We start from the raw sequence: 16,362 nt of genomic DNA, 5'->3' as shown, positions 1-16,362 counted from the left end.
AGTGTCATATGCATGTAGCTTTGTCATTCTGCTTTTGAATTTGAATCAGTTTGGGGGGGAGCTAATGCACAAAAGTAATTAATACGGGTCGTAGTGCTCATATATTCTCTTTAGCTTAAGGGGATGTTGGAGGAAGGAAAGAAGAAAGTCGTTATGGAATTGTGTTTTTTAATTAATGCACAGATACAGGAAGTGAAATTTGAGCATATGGATCGTAATTGTACGCCACGTTTCAATTTGCATACTTTGCATTAAACTGGAAAGCACATACTTCTGATGCAGCAAGACAGTCTGTATTTGACTAATACATGAACTACCACTGCCTGCTTAAGTCACATAAGGCATGTTTTTGCATGTTTTTATTTTATTTTATTTTTGCTACAGTAGAAATGCTACAGTATTTTATAAAAAAAAAAAAAAAAATCATTATTTTATTTTGATTTATTTTATCATTTTATCTTAAAGTTACATTCATTGCCTATAGTTTGGAAGCATTTTTAATTAATTAATTAAAAAAATCTTCATTTTTTGTTTTTTGTTTTATTTTATCATTTTATCATATAGTTAAATACATTGCCTACAGTATTGAAGCATTTTTTAATTTTTAATTATTTTTAAATTATTTTATTTATTTTATTTTGTTTTATTTTATTATTTTACAATATAGTTACATTCACTGCCTTCAAGATGCATTTTTAATTCCTTATTTTATTAAAACATATTTATTTTATTTATTTATTTTTTATTATTATCATTTTATCATGTAGTTACATTCATTGCCTACAGGATTAAAGCATTTTTTTTTATCGTTATTTTTTAATTTATTTTATTGAACACTCTTTATTTTATCATTTGTATTTTTTTTTTCTCTTTATTTTATTTTATTATTTTATTCTATTTTGGTTCATTTTATCATTTTGTCATATAGTTACATTCATTGCCCAGTATTAATGCATTTTTAATTCATCACTTTATTTAAAAATTATTTACTTAATTTTATTTTATTTTATTTTATTTTTTTTATCATTTTATCATATAGTTGCATTAATTGCCTGTATTATTGAAGCATTTTAAATCCTTACTTTATTAAAAAAATATATATATATTTTTTATTTTATCATTTTATCATATAGTTACATTAATTTCCTACAGTATGGAATCATTCCATCTCAGAGAAAACAAAAAAATAATAGGTAGTTATAATAAGTAAAATAATAAGTAAAAACATAATAGGTAATAGTTAATAAATAAATAAAATATCACATTGTGAGATATAAAGTTGAATTTACATAGTGAAATAGTCACAACTGCCTTTTTATTTTTTCTCTTGAGATAAATAGCCTTCCATAATTACCCTCCAATTCATCATTACTTTACTGTTAGGTTAATTTCATTACATTTAAAACTGCTGTAACAAATTCTGCCTCACAGTTATTATTAATCAATTGATAAAGCTGAAACAGAATGCAGGGTTGTGGGTAATATTTGCTTAATTAGCACACACGGATGCACACTGCAAAAATCCACATGAAACATTAACATCCAGACACATTTTTTTATTATTTTCAACATGATTTGGAATGCAGTAATTCTAATCTTGCAATGGCATGCACAAATGTATACAGGATGATTTTCATTAATACAGTAATGAGAAAGAGAATGAGACTTTGAGTAAAAATCTCAAAAATGCACAGTGCAAAATATTATAATGATCCTAAAGATAAGCTTTTTTCTTCTTCTTTGAATTTGAGATATGACCCAGACAGTTCTTTGTGGGATTACAGATTTGTGCTGATGTGAAAAATCGACCATTTAGATTTGAGTGAATCTGCGCATTACAGCGACTCTTAGTTTACATCCATTTTCACTTGGCATTACAGATATTTGAGAGCGTTACACATCCATCACATTACAGGATCAAGTTTCCCCTGAAGCAGCGTTTAGATTTCCAGCTTGCGTTTTCACCTCATTCAAAAATGCTATCAAATGGTTTCTCTCCAGTGAGTCACCAACGTTGGACTGACCTACATTATAGCGCATTATGCCAATAAATCCCTCCATGTTTTAATTGCTTTTGCCATTACTGTGCCACTGTGTTCGGTTTCCGTGCCCCGTAGTCGCTCGTTCGCCATGAGCTTTCCCACAATGCACCTCTAATTGACAATCAAGCCTTAAATCACTCCTTTGTGTGCGCTTCTCACCCTCTTTTGTTCGTGAATGAAACACGGTATCCATCATGCCCTGCTTCCAGGGGCATTTATGAGGGGTAGGACCTAATGAAAAGATCAAATGCTTCTTCTCTCGCCGCTCGCACCGATCAATGCCATCTTCCAGTTTGCCCTAATAGGTTCCATGTGAACACAAATTAATAACACAGAGGTTTAATGACACGACTGTGAGATTGGCGAATCATCTGTCTTCACCATTGATTCGTGCCCTGGTCCACTCAAGAGTAATTCGGTCAGCGGTGATGATGTACCACAGCTTCTTGTCCTCGTCCTCATCCTATCACCTGAAAAAAGTCACCCCTTCGTTCTACAGAAATAGAGTGCGCTAATGAAAACTAGAGCCCTTTTTATGAAGCAAAAAGGAAGTCGAGACAGATAATGAATAATGTAGGCAAGTAAATTTTGGTCACGTCTTTTTCCAAGTGCATAAAATGAACTTTGCAATGTGATATCCGTTCTCACTCAACTGGCTCCATAATTAACAATTCAGCATGAGCTTCTATATATGGCGCTCATTAATAAATTATCATACGCTGTGAAAAGGAATACTTCAGGCTAGGTTTGATTTTATTTCTTCACTGCACTCCGGTAGAGTAAATGTAATATTATCATATTGATATGAAGGTACAGCGAGCCATTATGACTGTACGGCAGGGATCAGTAGCATCTGGCCTCCTGAAATAAGGAGCCAAAGTGACTTTTTTTAGTCCAGTGTAATTAATTCATTTTGCATTTCTATTTGATGTTTACACAGCTTCTAGGTTAATGAAACATGCAGTCAATACTTATATTTTCTGTTTATTACATCTTTTTTTTTTTGTTTTTGTTTTTTGACACCAACAATATAGTAAAACTTGTATTTTATTTATTAATAAAATTTTATTTTATTTATTTATTAGTTAATATGAAATATTTTAATTTGATTAATATTGCATAAAAAATAAATAAATAAATAAATAAACTTTTATTTGAACCCTTAGTATGTATGATAATTATTAGTCACAAAGGTGCAGGTTTCATTCGAGCTTTATTTTTTTTTTTTAATTCTTTGTATTTTAATGTTAACATCTCATGTGCTTTTTTTTATTATATTTTTATTTATTTTTTTTACTACTAACTGTTGTTTGGCTATTACTTAATAAATGCTTTATATATAATATTTATACAATATTAATGAAATATTTAGTAAATTAATTAATAGTGAATAATTTTATTATCATTTCCAATCATTAAATAAAATCCTTCTATTTGCACCATTACTCAGTAAATCATCTGCAGGTGTCATGACGATCATAATTTTTAATTTGAGCTTTATTTATTTATTTATTTTTATATTTTGTATTTTTTTAATATTTTAATATTTTGTAACATCTCTCATTATGTTTATACATTTTAACCTGTTTGTTTTAACATTGCTTTAAAAACAACACAGTAATATAGTAAAAAACATATTTTTATAGTTTAGTTGTAATTTATTTTTATTTTGTTTAGCTATAATATTAATTAGATAATTTTGTAAATATTTCAGTAATTTCACAAATATTTAAATAAATCTATTAATTAAATAATTCATAAATATATAATGTATTTTTATATGTTATATATTATATAACACATTCATAAATATAAATAATATTTACAAATTATTTCTTAGATTTATTTAAATATTTATAAAAATGTTTAATATTAAACAATTACATTAAATTAATATAAAATAAAAACCTTCTATTTGCATCATTACACTGTAAACCCGAAAAAGTTGGGCTAACTCAAAAAATTTGAGGTAGGGCCTAATCATCAATTTTTTTTATTTATTTTTTTATTTTTTTTTTTTTTGAGTTATGATGTTCCCAATTTTAAGTAGGCAGAACTATCAAGTTTTGTAGTACTCATGCATATTAATTGCTCCTAACTTGAAGTACTGAGTTAGATAACTCCAGGTGCATGTTTAATTTGAGCTGAAGAGTCACTAAATCCAGCTCACTCGCAGATCTATTTTTTTTTTATTATTATTATTATTGTTTCAGACGTGACTGAAAGTGGCCATTTCTGATTGAGTGATTTGTTTACTTTGTAATTCGTCTGTCCATCTCCCCCAGTCTGATCCATTCATGCAGATTTGTGGACCTGTTGCGAAAATGATATTGCTTTAACACAACGTAATCAGCCAATCATAGCGATGTTGATGCACTGCCTCCTCTCACAAGCCATTTTGCTACACATAAGACCTCTGTAAGGACAATTCATGTCAAGGTTGAACATATTTTGCAGCATTTTCTGCACCACATTACATTCATCAGGAATCAGATGTATTGTTGTGCTATCATCCATGCGCTACTCCTTAAATATGATGTCCGAGTAAACAATATTCAGACCTGCACCTGGCTTATCTGTTTCACTGCAGGCTCAATCGAATCCTGTTAAAGTACATTCAGTATCTCTCTGATACTTGTAATGGTACATAATTGCTCTGTGCTGCAAAAAATAAATAAATGCATAAAAACTTATGAAATTGGATCCAGTCATTGGTTGCTTAGTGAAGTGAATTGCTTTTAGTTGCTTTTGGAAAAATTAGAGCTGTAATGCAAAACCCTTCTCAGATCCTGAATGAATTTTCAGAGGTCTTCATTCATTCTTTGTTTGTGTTGTCGGTTCACCTCAGTTTTACTGTGAAATTCTTTACAAATCCACTGTTTCAAAACCTTGTTTCCTAGCTACATTTAATTAGTTAATGTCTGTGTTTTTAACTGCTTAAATAGTTCTACACTGGACTGCAGTGAGATTGCATTATATTTATAAATGACATCCGTTCATGCAGTGACTCAACACTCAGACTTCACAAGCCAGCAAAAGCTTGTTTACACATTTCTGAAGCCAGCATAACCTTCAAAAGTCACATTGTAATGTCTAAACCTAAACCTAACCTTAACCCATGTAGTTACCTTATATTACCCAGTACTTTCTTAGTTAAGTACACTGCAACTACACATAAGTGCACTTACTGTAAAATAAAGTGCAACCTGTTTTTGTTTTTTTTTAATATCACACCTTCATACTATTTTTTTTTTTTTTTTTTTTTTTTTTCTTCAGAGTGGATTTAATAAGACATTTTTTGAACTTGACCCTTACCAAGCAGTACAGTTATGGTTGTGATAATACCAGGAGCTCCATACTTCAAAGAATGTCACCTACAATGTTTGTACCGTACTGCATACTGCAGTACTACTGTGGTATTTTGGACATGCACAATGATAGTACCATGGTACTTTCTTCATAAAATACCATGGAGTATCATGGGTAGCACTTTATTTTAAAGTCCTGTTCCCCATGTACATATATGTACTTATTATAGTAATTGCAATAACTGGGTAATAACCCTGAACCTACCCCTAAACCTAACCTTAACCATGTAGTTACCTTATATTACCCAGTACTTTCTTAGGTAAGTACACTGAAAGTACATGTACGTGCACGTACTGTAAAATGCAGTGCAACCGTGTCATGAATATATTTTGGTACATGTACAGTACCTTGTTATATTTCAAAGTACTGTAATATTACTGTCTGGTACTTTCACTCTGACCGCAACTTTTTCAAGGGATCCAGTTAAACATGGTATAACCACAGTAAAATGGCCAAAAACACAGTATTGTTATGCAATGTTTAAAAAAGCATGATGGTACTTTTTGGTCAGTATACCATGTATACCAACTTATACACTTTTGTATAAGTTAGTATACTTGGTGCCATGACGCACACACACACACACACACACACACAAAACATGGTTTTACCATATTACCACAGCAAAAAATATGCTACTTTTTGTTAGCTCTCAGCATGCTACTGAGGAAAACACTTTTTAAAAATGTCACCTGACAGAAAAAGACACACGAAATACAACATTTCAAACAACCAGCTGAGACAAATCAAGACAGTTTAATTATAGCACACAATCAGTTTCTTTGGCATCTTCCCATTTTCCAGGGTGATTTTGAGGGAAATGTACACATTACTGCCCTGCCAGTGTTACTTATTCTTAACAAACTGTCTTTCGCAGCGAGAAACACATAATGACTCTCCGTTTGTTTAGCTGCAAGGGACATTATAGAGAAACAATACGTCTCAAGATTTCAAAATATGAGCACAAGGGAAAAACCTCAAGGGTAAAATCAATTCGCTGACACTAATTGAATCAATACATTACTTGTTTTTATGCCCTTGTGACAGTCGTATATACAACTCAGTGGAGCTGATCAGGAAAACGGGAAGTTTAATGTGTATTGAGCTGTGCCGTTTTCTAAGGGTCTGTTGAGCCTCGTATTTACCATGAGTCCATCTGTTGGACACTTCATCTGGTTTACTGGCATGCTTGTGCATATTAATTAGATTAGTTTGAGGATAATAAATGTTAATTGTCATCTGTTGAGCTCACATTTTGAGAATTTTTGAGCTTTTTAAGTTGCATAATCTGCTTGATTGCATAACATAAAATGGACTTTTCCAGATCTACAATCAATGCATGTTATACCAAAGAAAAAAAGTGTAGTTTTATTGCATATTGTTTTAGACTCAGAATGGTCAAATTATGGGAATAAAATTGCTTTTAATTTGGTCAATAAGATTCTACATATTGAATTTTTGACTGCAAAAGCATCAGAATCTATTTTTCTCTGGCTCTTGATGGTCGAGAGGGGTCATGGCATCACTGCCTGTGTCTTGTGAGTCTCAGATCTTGTATGTGAACATATTTTTTGTCCCATGTTGTGACAGATGCCATGCTGCTGGTGGCTGACAGACTGGAAGGGCCCTTTAACATTGAGGCCGTCATGGAGCCGATAGATGTAAAGATTTCAGAGGCCATCATGACCATGCAGGACAACAGCATGCAAGTTTCATCCAAGGTATGTCTGCCCACACACACACACACACACACACACACACACACACACGTATGGCATTAATGCAAGAACATGTGCAGACACACAAATATCAAGAACCGAAACTTCTCAAGCTGCAGCAATTCCATGTGTCTCTTCCATACCAGAAGAAAATCAAGAAGGAAATCCTTTCTTATTTTTTTAGTCGGCTAATGAAACAAATAAGTGAAAGTCTTCTGATGTTTGTTATTTAGGTCAATGACAAATAAGGATTTGCAAGTAGAGGATTTTCAAGAGGGAAATCTCTTTCTATTCTTAGAAACTGACATTTTAAAGCATTTTTTGAGTGAACTTTATATATATTTTTTCTGAAAATTTGCACATCAAGTAATATATACAGTTTATAGACAGTACTGTGCAACAGTCTTAGGCACATTAGTATTTTTACCAAAAAAGACAGTTATTTATATATTTTGCTGTAGTGTGTCAGTAGGAAATATAAGTTTACATTTCCAAACATACATTTTGCCATTAATTGTAATAAACCAGTGAGATTTTTGTATGCACAGAGTCTGACAACAGCCGGTGCTCCACACAGAGATCTGATCTCACCATCATCGAGTGTGTCTGGGATTACATGAAGAAACAGAAAAAACTGAGACAGACTGAATCCAGAAAGATGCTTGAAGAAACCTGTACCTTCAAAGCTACAGTACTGTGAAAAGTTTTAGGCACTTGTGTAAAAATGCTGTGAAGTGAGGATGCTTTCAAAAATAATGTCATATATAGATTTTATTTATCAATTTATTTATTTATTTATTTATTTATTTATTTATCAACTTCTAGTAACTAAATCAAATATAAATTTGGTGTGACCACCCTTTGCGTTTAAAGCCCGGAGCACACCAAGCCGACGCGACGAACTAGTGGCGACGAAAGCAGACTGCGGGGTTGGCTCACGTCGGCAGCGTCTGGGTCCAAAGTTGCCCTGACACACCAAACCAACGCTCGACACCCGACGGCCAAGTAGCACGCCCGTTCTGCACCTGCGTAAGAAGAAATGCCTTTCTGTACCAGCAGGTGGCAGTAGCTGAACAGCCAATCAGAATGATCAGATGGCCCGACTGACCGACGAGCTCCGACGCCGATTCAACATGTCGAATCGGCCGAAGAAAATCCGACGAGGACTAAGTTCAGCCGACGGTGCGGAACATACTGAGAAAACTTAGTCGGCCGACAAACAAAAACGACCGACCGTTGGCTTGGTGTGTTCCAGGCTTAAAACAGCTTTTGTCCAGGTACACTTGCACATAATTTTTCAGGTAGCTTTGAAAGTAGGTTTCTTCAGGCACCTTGGAGATGTTGCTGCAGTTCTTCTGGATTTAGTCTCAGTTTTTTTCTGTTTCTTCATGTAATCCCAGATCCCAGACTCCGTGATGGTGAGATCAGATCTCTGTGTCGATCATACCAGCTGTTGTCAGACTCCTCGTGCAAACAAAAATCTCACTGGCTTATTACAAGTAATGACAAAAGGAATGTTTGGAAATGTAAACTGATATTTCCCACGGACACACTACAGCAAAATATAGAAATTTGGTGAAAATACTAATGTGCTTTTGCACAGTATTTTTACAGACATTTGGTAATAATGTTGATGAAATATGCATGTTGTCCATAAAACATGTTGTAAAGCCACACCGCAGGTACCAAAGCTTTCAAGAGCAGCTTTTATATTCAGGGAAATTAGCCGTGTATCCCTGATGGACTTCCACACCGAGGGCAGTACGCAAAATAAAATGTGGCTTTATCCACAAATACCAGTGTGAAAGAACGAAAAAAAAAAAAAGAACGAAAAAAATACAGCCTTCATGTTGTCTTTTGAGTGCTGTGGTCCGCTGTTGCATTAAAAGCTTCTGGAAAGCAGGACCTGATTGAAAATGCACAGCGGCCATGAAAATCAGTGTGTACATGTCAGCCAGAGACTTTGAATGATAATCATAGTGACAGATCGTCCGACATCAGAGCGCAGACAACATCCTACCATAAGAGCCAGCCGTGGCATTAAAATGTTCCATCACTGTCAGCTCACCCACAATTCATGGCATCTACGAGACGTTAGCATGCATGTGAATGCAAAGCATATGTTATTTCTCTCATGCCACACATTTTTGAAGCGTTTGCCTTTGATTCGATCAATGGAATGCAATTCAAAATCTTAACGGTCATGGTAACACTTCATTTTAGGGTCTTTTAACTAGTTGCTTATTAGCATGCATATTACTAGAATATTGGCTGTTTATTAGTAATTAATAAGCACATATTAATGCCTTATTCTGTGTGAGATTATTCTACATTCTTAATCCTACCCAATACTTAGCAACTAACTTACTAACTATTAATAAGCAGTAAATTAGGAGTTTATTGAGGGAAAAGTCATAGTTAATAGTGAATACATGTTTCCTATACTAAAGTGTTACCACGGTCGGTATCCTTGGAATAATAATGCATTTTTCAACATTTAATTCATTTGTTGTTTACTCTGCTAGTGTTAACATGCATGACAATTTAGGCACTTAGATATAGGATACTTTGGGAATGGTATTTTGTAGAGGTATTATGGATTTGACTGCACTGACACTACTGAATGATAACAAAACTTGAACTGAATTGAGATGAATAACGACACTATTGTCTTCTGTAGAGCTGCTTTACAGCTGAATTAAATTGATGAACTTTGCAATGTTGACCATATTATTGAACTAAACTGAATCAACATTAAACTAAATTGAACTGCATATTGACACTGTTGTCTTCTGTAGCTGCTTTACAGATGAAATTGAATTTGTTTCACAACAGATGAATTTGGCAACATTAACAATGCTTTGAAACTATCTTTATTGTATAAAGCGCTCTGAATAAATGTGATTTGACTTGTGGTGGCAACCGCAATATGATAAACAGTTCATTTTGAATAAATATTTAAGTTTATTGATTACATGAATCAGAAAGGTTTATAGTTTTTTGAGTAACTGTATGCAGCCACTTAGAGTTCAAGTTCAAATCTCTGCAGCATTAAACCAAATGTGTTGTTCTACAGGTCGCTAGTTATAAACACATTGTTTCTAACTAACTTGTTCAGCCAGTTTCTATTCAATCTATTTCTGTACTATAGGCCATGACAGTAATTGAGCTGAAAGAGGAAACAAACAGTAGAAGAAGACAGTTAATGCTGATGTCCACTATAGTGCCTCTTGTGACAAAACTGAGAATGCAACATGTTAAAATGCAACCATGCACAAAAATTGGTACACTGCAAAACTCAATATATGCAGAATACTCAAAACATTTGAGAAGAATTATTACCTCAAAACATTTAAGTAAACTAACTCAATTTTTTAAGTTAGTAGAACTTACATTTTTTGAGACAAGTGGGGCGGGGCCTAGAGCCGTGGAAGCGGATCAAAGCCAGTGTGGTGCACAGGAGTCTCTCATTAACAATCACGTCACCAGCATCCTTTCGCTCCCACAGTTCTCAGCCTCGCCCAACTCATCATAATATTAATTACATACAGTTCATTTAAATAAACATCACATTCAGATCTTGGTTAAATGTTACATAGCAAATAACACATGCTATTATAACCATCAAAGAGACTGTCATTATATACTTGCATGTATATAATCAAACAACATACAGTATAAGTTCTGCACCCCATCCAACAGGCTCTGCTCTTCACCACAGTGGTAACCCTACAAAACTAACATAACAGAACCCCCTGTAAATCCCAACATAACACAACATTAAACACTAACTTATGTCTCCCTATGTTAATCTTGTATAAAAACACACAAAATAACACTTAATTTTAACATTTATTTTCCTTATACAGTCTGACGCAAAGCATGCTGGGAATTTGAAATCTGCTGCTACTCAATCTACTCAATCAGTGGTATTCATAGAGTATGTTTCATACTTTAGGCATCCTGTCAAATCAGGATATGGTGTTTAAAAAATGTGGCTCAAAATGTGCATACTGAGCAAATTAACTTAATCTTTTATGTAGATGCTTTTATCCAAAGCGCCATGCACAGCTTTCATTGTTTACACTATCATTTGTTCATGCATTCCCTGGGAATTGAACCCATGCCATACTGTACTGTTCGAGCTCGGTTTAACAATTCAGTGCAAAATATCTCAATCTCCTTCAAGAATGATCCACGACACCATACAGCCTCTCATTGCACTTCATTCTTCACTTTCAGCTGTTTTTATACCCTAACCACACAGGCTGATGCATTCCCACTTGGTAATTATAGGTATTCCAAGGATGCGGTCATCCCAAACCAACTGGAATCGGCCGATCTGCCCGCGGGATCTCGGATGTGTTCAACAGTCGCTTCAGACCTTACAGCCCAGAAGAGAGGCCCACCACGGCAGCCGGCACCAGCCTGGACAGACTGGTGAGTGGGTGGCAGGGAGGGCAGAGTGGGGCAGTGTGGGAAGGTGTGGGTGGGCAATGATGACCTTTGGAGTTCAGACCCAGGATATTGCCATGGGAAAAGCTTTGGTGGCAATGTAAATATGTGAAAAATATAATTTCTTGGTCACACTTTAGTTTGGGGAACACATATTCACTATTAACTATGACTTTTGCCTCAATAAACTCCTAATTTACTGCTTAATAATAGTTAGTAAGGTAGTTGTTGTAGTGGTTAAGATTAGGTATGGGGTAGGATTAAGGGATGTAGAATATGGTCACACAGAATAAGGCATTAATATGTGCTTTATAAGTACTAATAAACAGCCAATATGCTAGTAATACGCAAGCTAATAAGCAACTAATTAATTGTGAGAATTTGTCCCCAAACTGAAGTGTTATCAGTTTCTTAAAGGTGAAGTATGTAGTTTCTGCGACACTAATGGAACCTATTGGAATTACAAAAATAAAGCATATTTTCAAACAACCTTGCAAATTCCCCTTTTGCACATCACACCACCCCCAACTCAAACATGACAAATACAGCTCTTACGGGTGCTTGTGAAGGCATGTCTCAACAGGTAAACGTATAGGCTACTTTCAATAAAAGGAATACTTTTAGCTTTGTTGCTACGTGTCATGAGTAAGCAACTGAGAATGCTAACACTGTCTAGAGCGAACACAAGCATGTCGCTTATAATAAACCCATCCAACATATCAGTGCCACAACTGTTTGAGGCTAAGTAAACCTAAACTGGTACATTTGTCTTTCTAAACGGGTGCATGATAATGCTGTATGGTGTTGAAGCATCCATTGAAGTGCGTAGCATCGCTATGTCCCGTTCGCTTTGATGTGTTCATGAGCTGTTTAAACTTTAAAGGTCTAAATGAAGCGAAGTTTGGCTTGCACTTCTGTAACCGGAGCTGAATGTCTTTTCCCATGTAACACATCAGTCGTGGTCCCACAGCGGCTAAACACCCTATGGCTCCGCCTGCTACTGTAGCTATGCCCCAAACTCTCGCTATAGGCTGAGCTGGAATGTGATTGACAGATCTGAGCGGACTCCTCTTAATGTTTAGATGGTGCCTGGGATACTCAATGTTCACACTGTTGGGGGAGATAAACCTATGAATGGCATAGTAAAAGTAGTCAATGAACAATAAACTAGGTTTAGAGAATGTATTTTACCATAACAAATCTTACATACTTCACCTTTAAGGGTTAAATCATGTAGAAATGCTGTTTATCTGTGTTGTTATTATTATTTTATTGTTATTTCCCCCTCTTTTTAGGCTTATGATGAAGTAGTGTCTTGTAGAAGTGTTGAAGAAGTGTGCTTGAGTTACTCTACTGGAATGAAGTCTTCTGACTCATAATACTTAACAAGAATAGATGAAAATGTGAATTGGACTTAAAAGTAGAACAAGATTGCATTTGTGCATAATCTTATTTTAGCCTTCGGCTAACTGAGAATTCATTTAAAATGACTTTCTATCCAATATGAGCAAGTGCTTTTTTTCCACTCGGTTGTGCGTTGGATGAGTTTAAAGTTAACCCTCAAATATATAATGGAGAGATGTGACGGTTAAATAAATGTTGAGTTAGAGAGAAGCGTTTGCTTGTAAAGGGGATGTGCTTCGTTTTTTGTTTTTTGTTTTTTCTTTCAGAGACCGAGGGGAATGGGATAGAATATCCCAGCAATGCCATTCATCAAATGTAATCGTGCATATTGCTTTTCTGTCTAATGCATATTTATCATGTGTTTGCCCATGGTATGCTTTCTCTCTTTCTCATCTCCACTTTCAATGAAATCCCTTTTTTTTCTCTGTTTTTTGCTTTCGCATCCCAGAGGATTGTCTGGAGGACGATGCAACACAGCGTAAGCCGTCCAACCCTCCTCTCACTTTACCTCCGTCATTTGTCTTGTGGCCTCCAGCCTTCTCCTTATCTTTCCCCCTCTCCTTCATCTGCTGGTGTACTTAAATTATTTTCTGAGTAGCAATGCACTGTATATCCGTGCTGGCAAAATTTAATGAAGTTGTTGACATGGACTATCATCCTCTTATTAAAGGGTATTCACTCTTTTTCATGCAGTTAATGTATGGACACTGAAGTTTTCAAGCTTCAAAAAAGACATAAAAGCAGTATAATACTAGTATAAGGGTGAGTAAATGATGACAGAATTTGTATTTTTGGTACACGATTACTGAAAAGCTTAGTTTAATTTATTAAGGATGTGCATTTAGTTCAAAAGTTTGGGGTCAGTAACTTTCTTTTTTTTTTTTTTTAAAGAAATTAATACTTTTATTCAGTGAGAATGCATTGAATTAATCAAAAGTGACAGTACAGAAATGTATAATATTACAAAAGATTTGTTTCAAACAATTGCTGTTCTTTTGAACTTTCTATTAATCAAAGAATCCTGAAAAAATGTATCCTGGTTTCCACAAAAATATGAAGCAGCACAACTGTTTTCAACATTTATAATAGTCAGAAATGTTTCTTCAGCAGCAAATCAGCATATTAGAATGATTTCTGAAGGATCATGTGACACTGAAGACTGGAGTAATGACCACAGGAATAAATTATATTTCAAAATATATTCAAATAGAAAACAGTCATTTTAAATTGTGATAATATTTCACAATATTACTGTTTTTACTGCCTTGGTGAGCATAAGAGAACATAAGAGATTTAAAAATATATGTAAATGTCACTGACCCCAAACTTTTGAAAGGCAGTGTTATCTCTCTCTCTCTCTCTCTCTCTCTCTCTCTTTCTCTCTCTCTCTCTCTCTCTCTCTCTCTCTCTCTCTCTCTCTCTGTGTGTGTGTGTGTGTGTGTGTGTGTGTGTGTGTGTGTGTGTGTGTATGTCTGGTATAAATATCTTAAGTAGCACTTAAGCTTAGGTTGCTCCATAGGGATTGTTCATGTAGTAAATGTCCGATCAGTTGCTTACTTGGAAAAAGGATTTGCTAAATGACAAATAGCCTCATATATCTTAAGCCAAAAAGAAACGGTACAGGTAGCTACAATTGTCCTTACAGAAATGAAGGCTTGAAAAAGAATCTTTGTGCTGTTCTCTGCCAGCGTTACTCATAACACAGAGGATGTGGAGTGGCAGCAAATTACTGTGGCTGCCAACGCAGCTAATTCAACACCGTACAGTTACCGAGACGAACAGAACACTCTGAACGTAATGCTGCAGTATTCGGATTTAGGCTTTGGGCATTAGAGAACGTTATTAAAGACCAGATAACTTTGAATGAATGCTCTGTTAACATTACTGGAAGAATGTTTGTTAAAAACATTGAGAGAATGTTGCCAGAACGTTCTGAGAATGTTCCCTGTTACCTGAAATGAAAGCCATGAAAGACTTAACTTTTTGTGAGGCTGTACATAATTTGCATCTGCTTAATTTAGACATTGGAATCATCCTGTCATCTTGCAGTTGACCCGTATGTGGCAGTATTTGTCGTTTTGTTTTGCTCTGGTGGCAGTTTCTGATTGTTGGGGTCTACCTCTGAATGTATACCATCTGAATTTGTGAGTGCTGAATGAATGAAACATTACAAAAGGTCACCCAAGTAGACTGCAGTTGAATTGTCATGACAGAAGCCTGTGAATGAGTCGAATGCCGTTGACTAGAATGCAAAACTTGACCTTGTTGGTTACCAGCATTGCTATCAGATAAAATGTAGAAATATCAGAAGACTCAGTTTGTTGAAATCTCGGTTCAAAATTAGTGCAGTCTGTTACACCAATTGCATTTTGTACAGCTGACCATCACTGCAAATTGGGGTTGGTTTTTTTGCGTTTGCATTTGCTTCAATTCAGTTTTATTTAAAGTGCTGTAGTCATTAAATTGATTGTGACACCAGTGCGTAAACGGTTAATGAATATGTCTCATCAAATGAATGTAATGAAATGGTCTTCTGCGTACTGCATACTGTGACATATAACAGTGGCACACACACACACACACACACACACACACACACACACACATATATATATATATATATATATATATACATACACACACATTTTAATGTCAAATTTGGACAAACCAAACTGTTGGTTTACATTTTTAAATTAAAATTTGGTCACACTTTAGTTTAGGGTCCAATTCTCAATATTAACTAACTATTAACTATGACTTTTGCCTCAGTAAACTCCTAATTACTCATAGTTACCTAATTACTAATAGTTACTAATGTAGTTGTTAAGTTTAGGTATTGGGTAGAATTGGATGTAGAATATGGTCATGCAGAATAAAGCATTAATATGTGCTTTATAAGTGCAACCCAGCCTTTTTAGAGTGCATAGTCCTATATATTTAAAGCGAATGATTTTATACAGTTTAGAATTTTAAGTTATTGGTCAAAACATTAAACAATTAGCTTAAAAGTCTAAACTTTTGGCAGTCCCATTAAAAAAAGAAGTTGGTACTACTTTAGGTTTATTTATTACACTCTTGGAAGGTTAGGGTTAAGTTTAACATATACATATACACTTTCTGTTACAAAAACAGTTTTAGTACCTTGAAATGGTAAGTAGTAGTATTACCTTGAACATCCCGTTTTGTTGTTTATCAAGAGCAATGTTGCCCAAATGAAACCAATTCTGAGTATTATCCAACCGCATCAGAGATGCATTTAGTTCTCAGCTATAAAACACAGATCCCACCGGCCCATTCCAGCTCTTTTCAGATTTGGCTAACAGACACAAACCCCAGAGAATTGGTGTGAGGTTTGACAGACTAACCATACAACA

The 16,362-nt window shown here is 34.7% G+C and overlaps 1 protein-coding gene across 2 annotated transcripts in view; it reads left to right on the top strand.

Annotated features, from left to right (window-relative positions):
• The window catches only part of gpc6a (glypican 6a), a 249,648-nt gene that overhangs the window by 183,087 nt on the left and 50,199 nt on the right, over positions 1-16,362 (top strand). Inside the window, exons 5-7 of one of the 2 annotated variants that reach the window (XM_051897701.1) lie at positions 7,002-7,132; positions 11,426-11,569; positions 13,437-13,466. In XM_051897701.1, the coding sequence (XP_051753661.1) occupies positions 7,002-7,132; positions 11,426-11,569; positions 13,437-13,466 (305 nt within the window). The remainder of the gene's footprint in view (positions 1-7,001; positions 7,133-11,425; positions 11,570-13,436; positions 13,467-16,362) is intronic. The other variant, XM_051897711.1, reaches the window with a different exon arrangement.

Source organism: Ctenopharyngodon idella, chromosome 1 (genome assembly GCF_019924925.1).
Source record: "Ctenopharyngodon idella isolate HZGC_01 chromosome 1, HZGC01, whole genome shotgun sequence".
NCBI classification, from domain to species: domain Eukaryota; kingdom Metazoa; phylum Chordata; class Actinopteri; order Cypriniformes; family Xenocyprididae; genus Ctenopharyngodon; species Ctenopharyngodon idella.
Note: the sequence above shows the minus strand (reverse complement) of the source record. Positions and strands in the feature narration are given on the sequence as shown.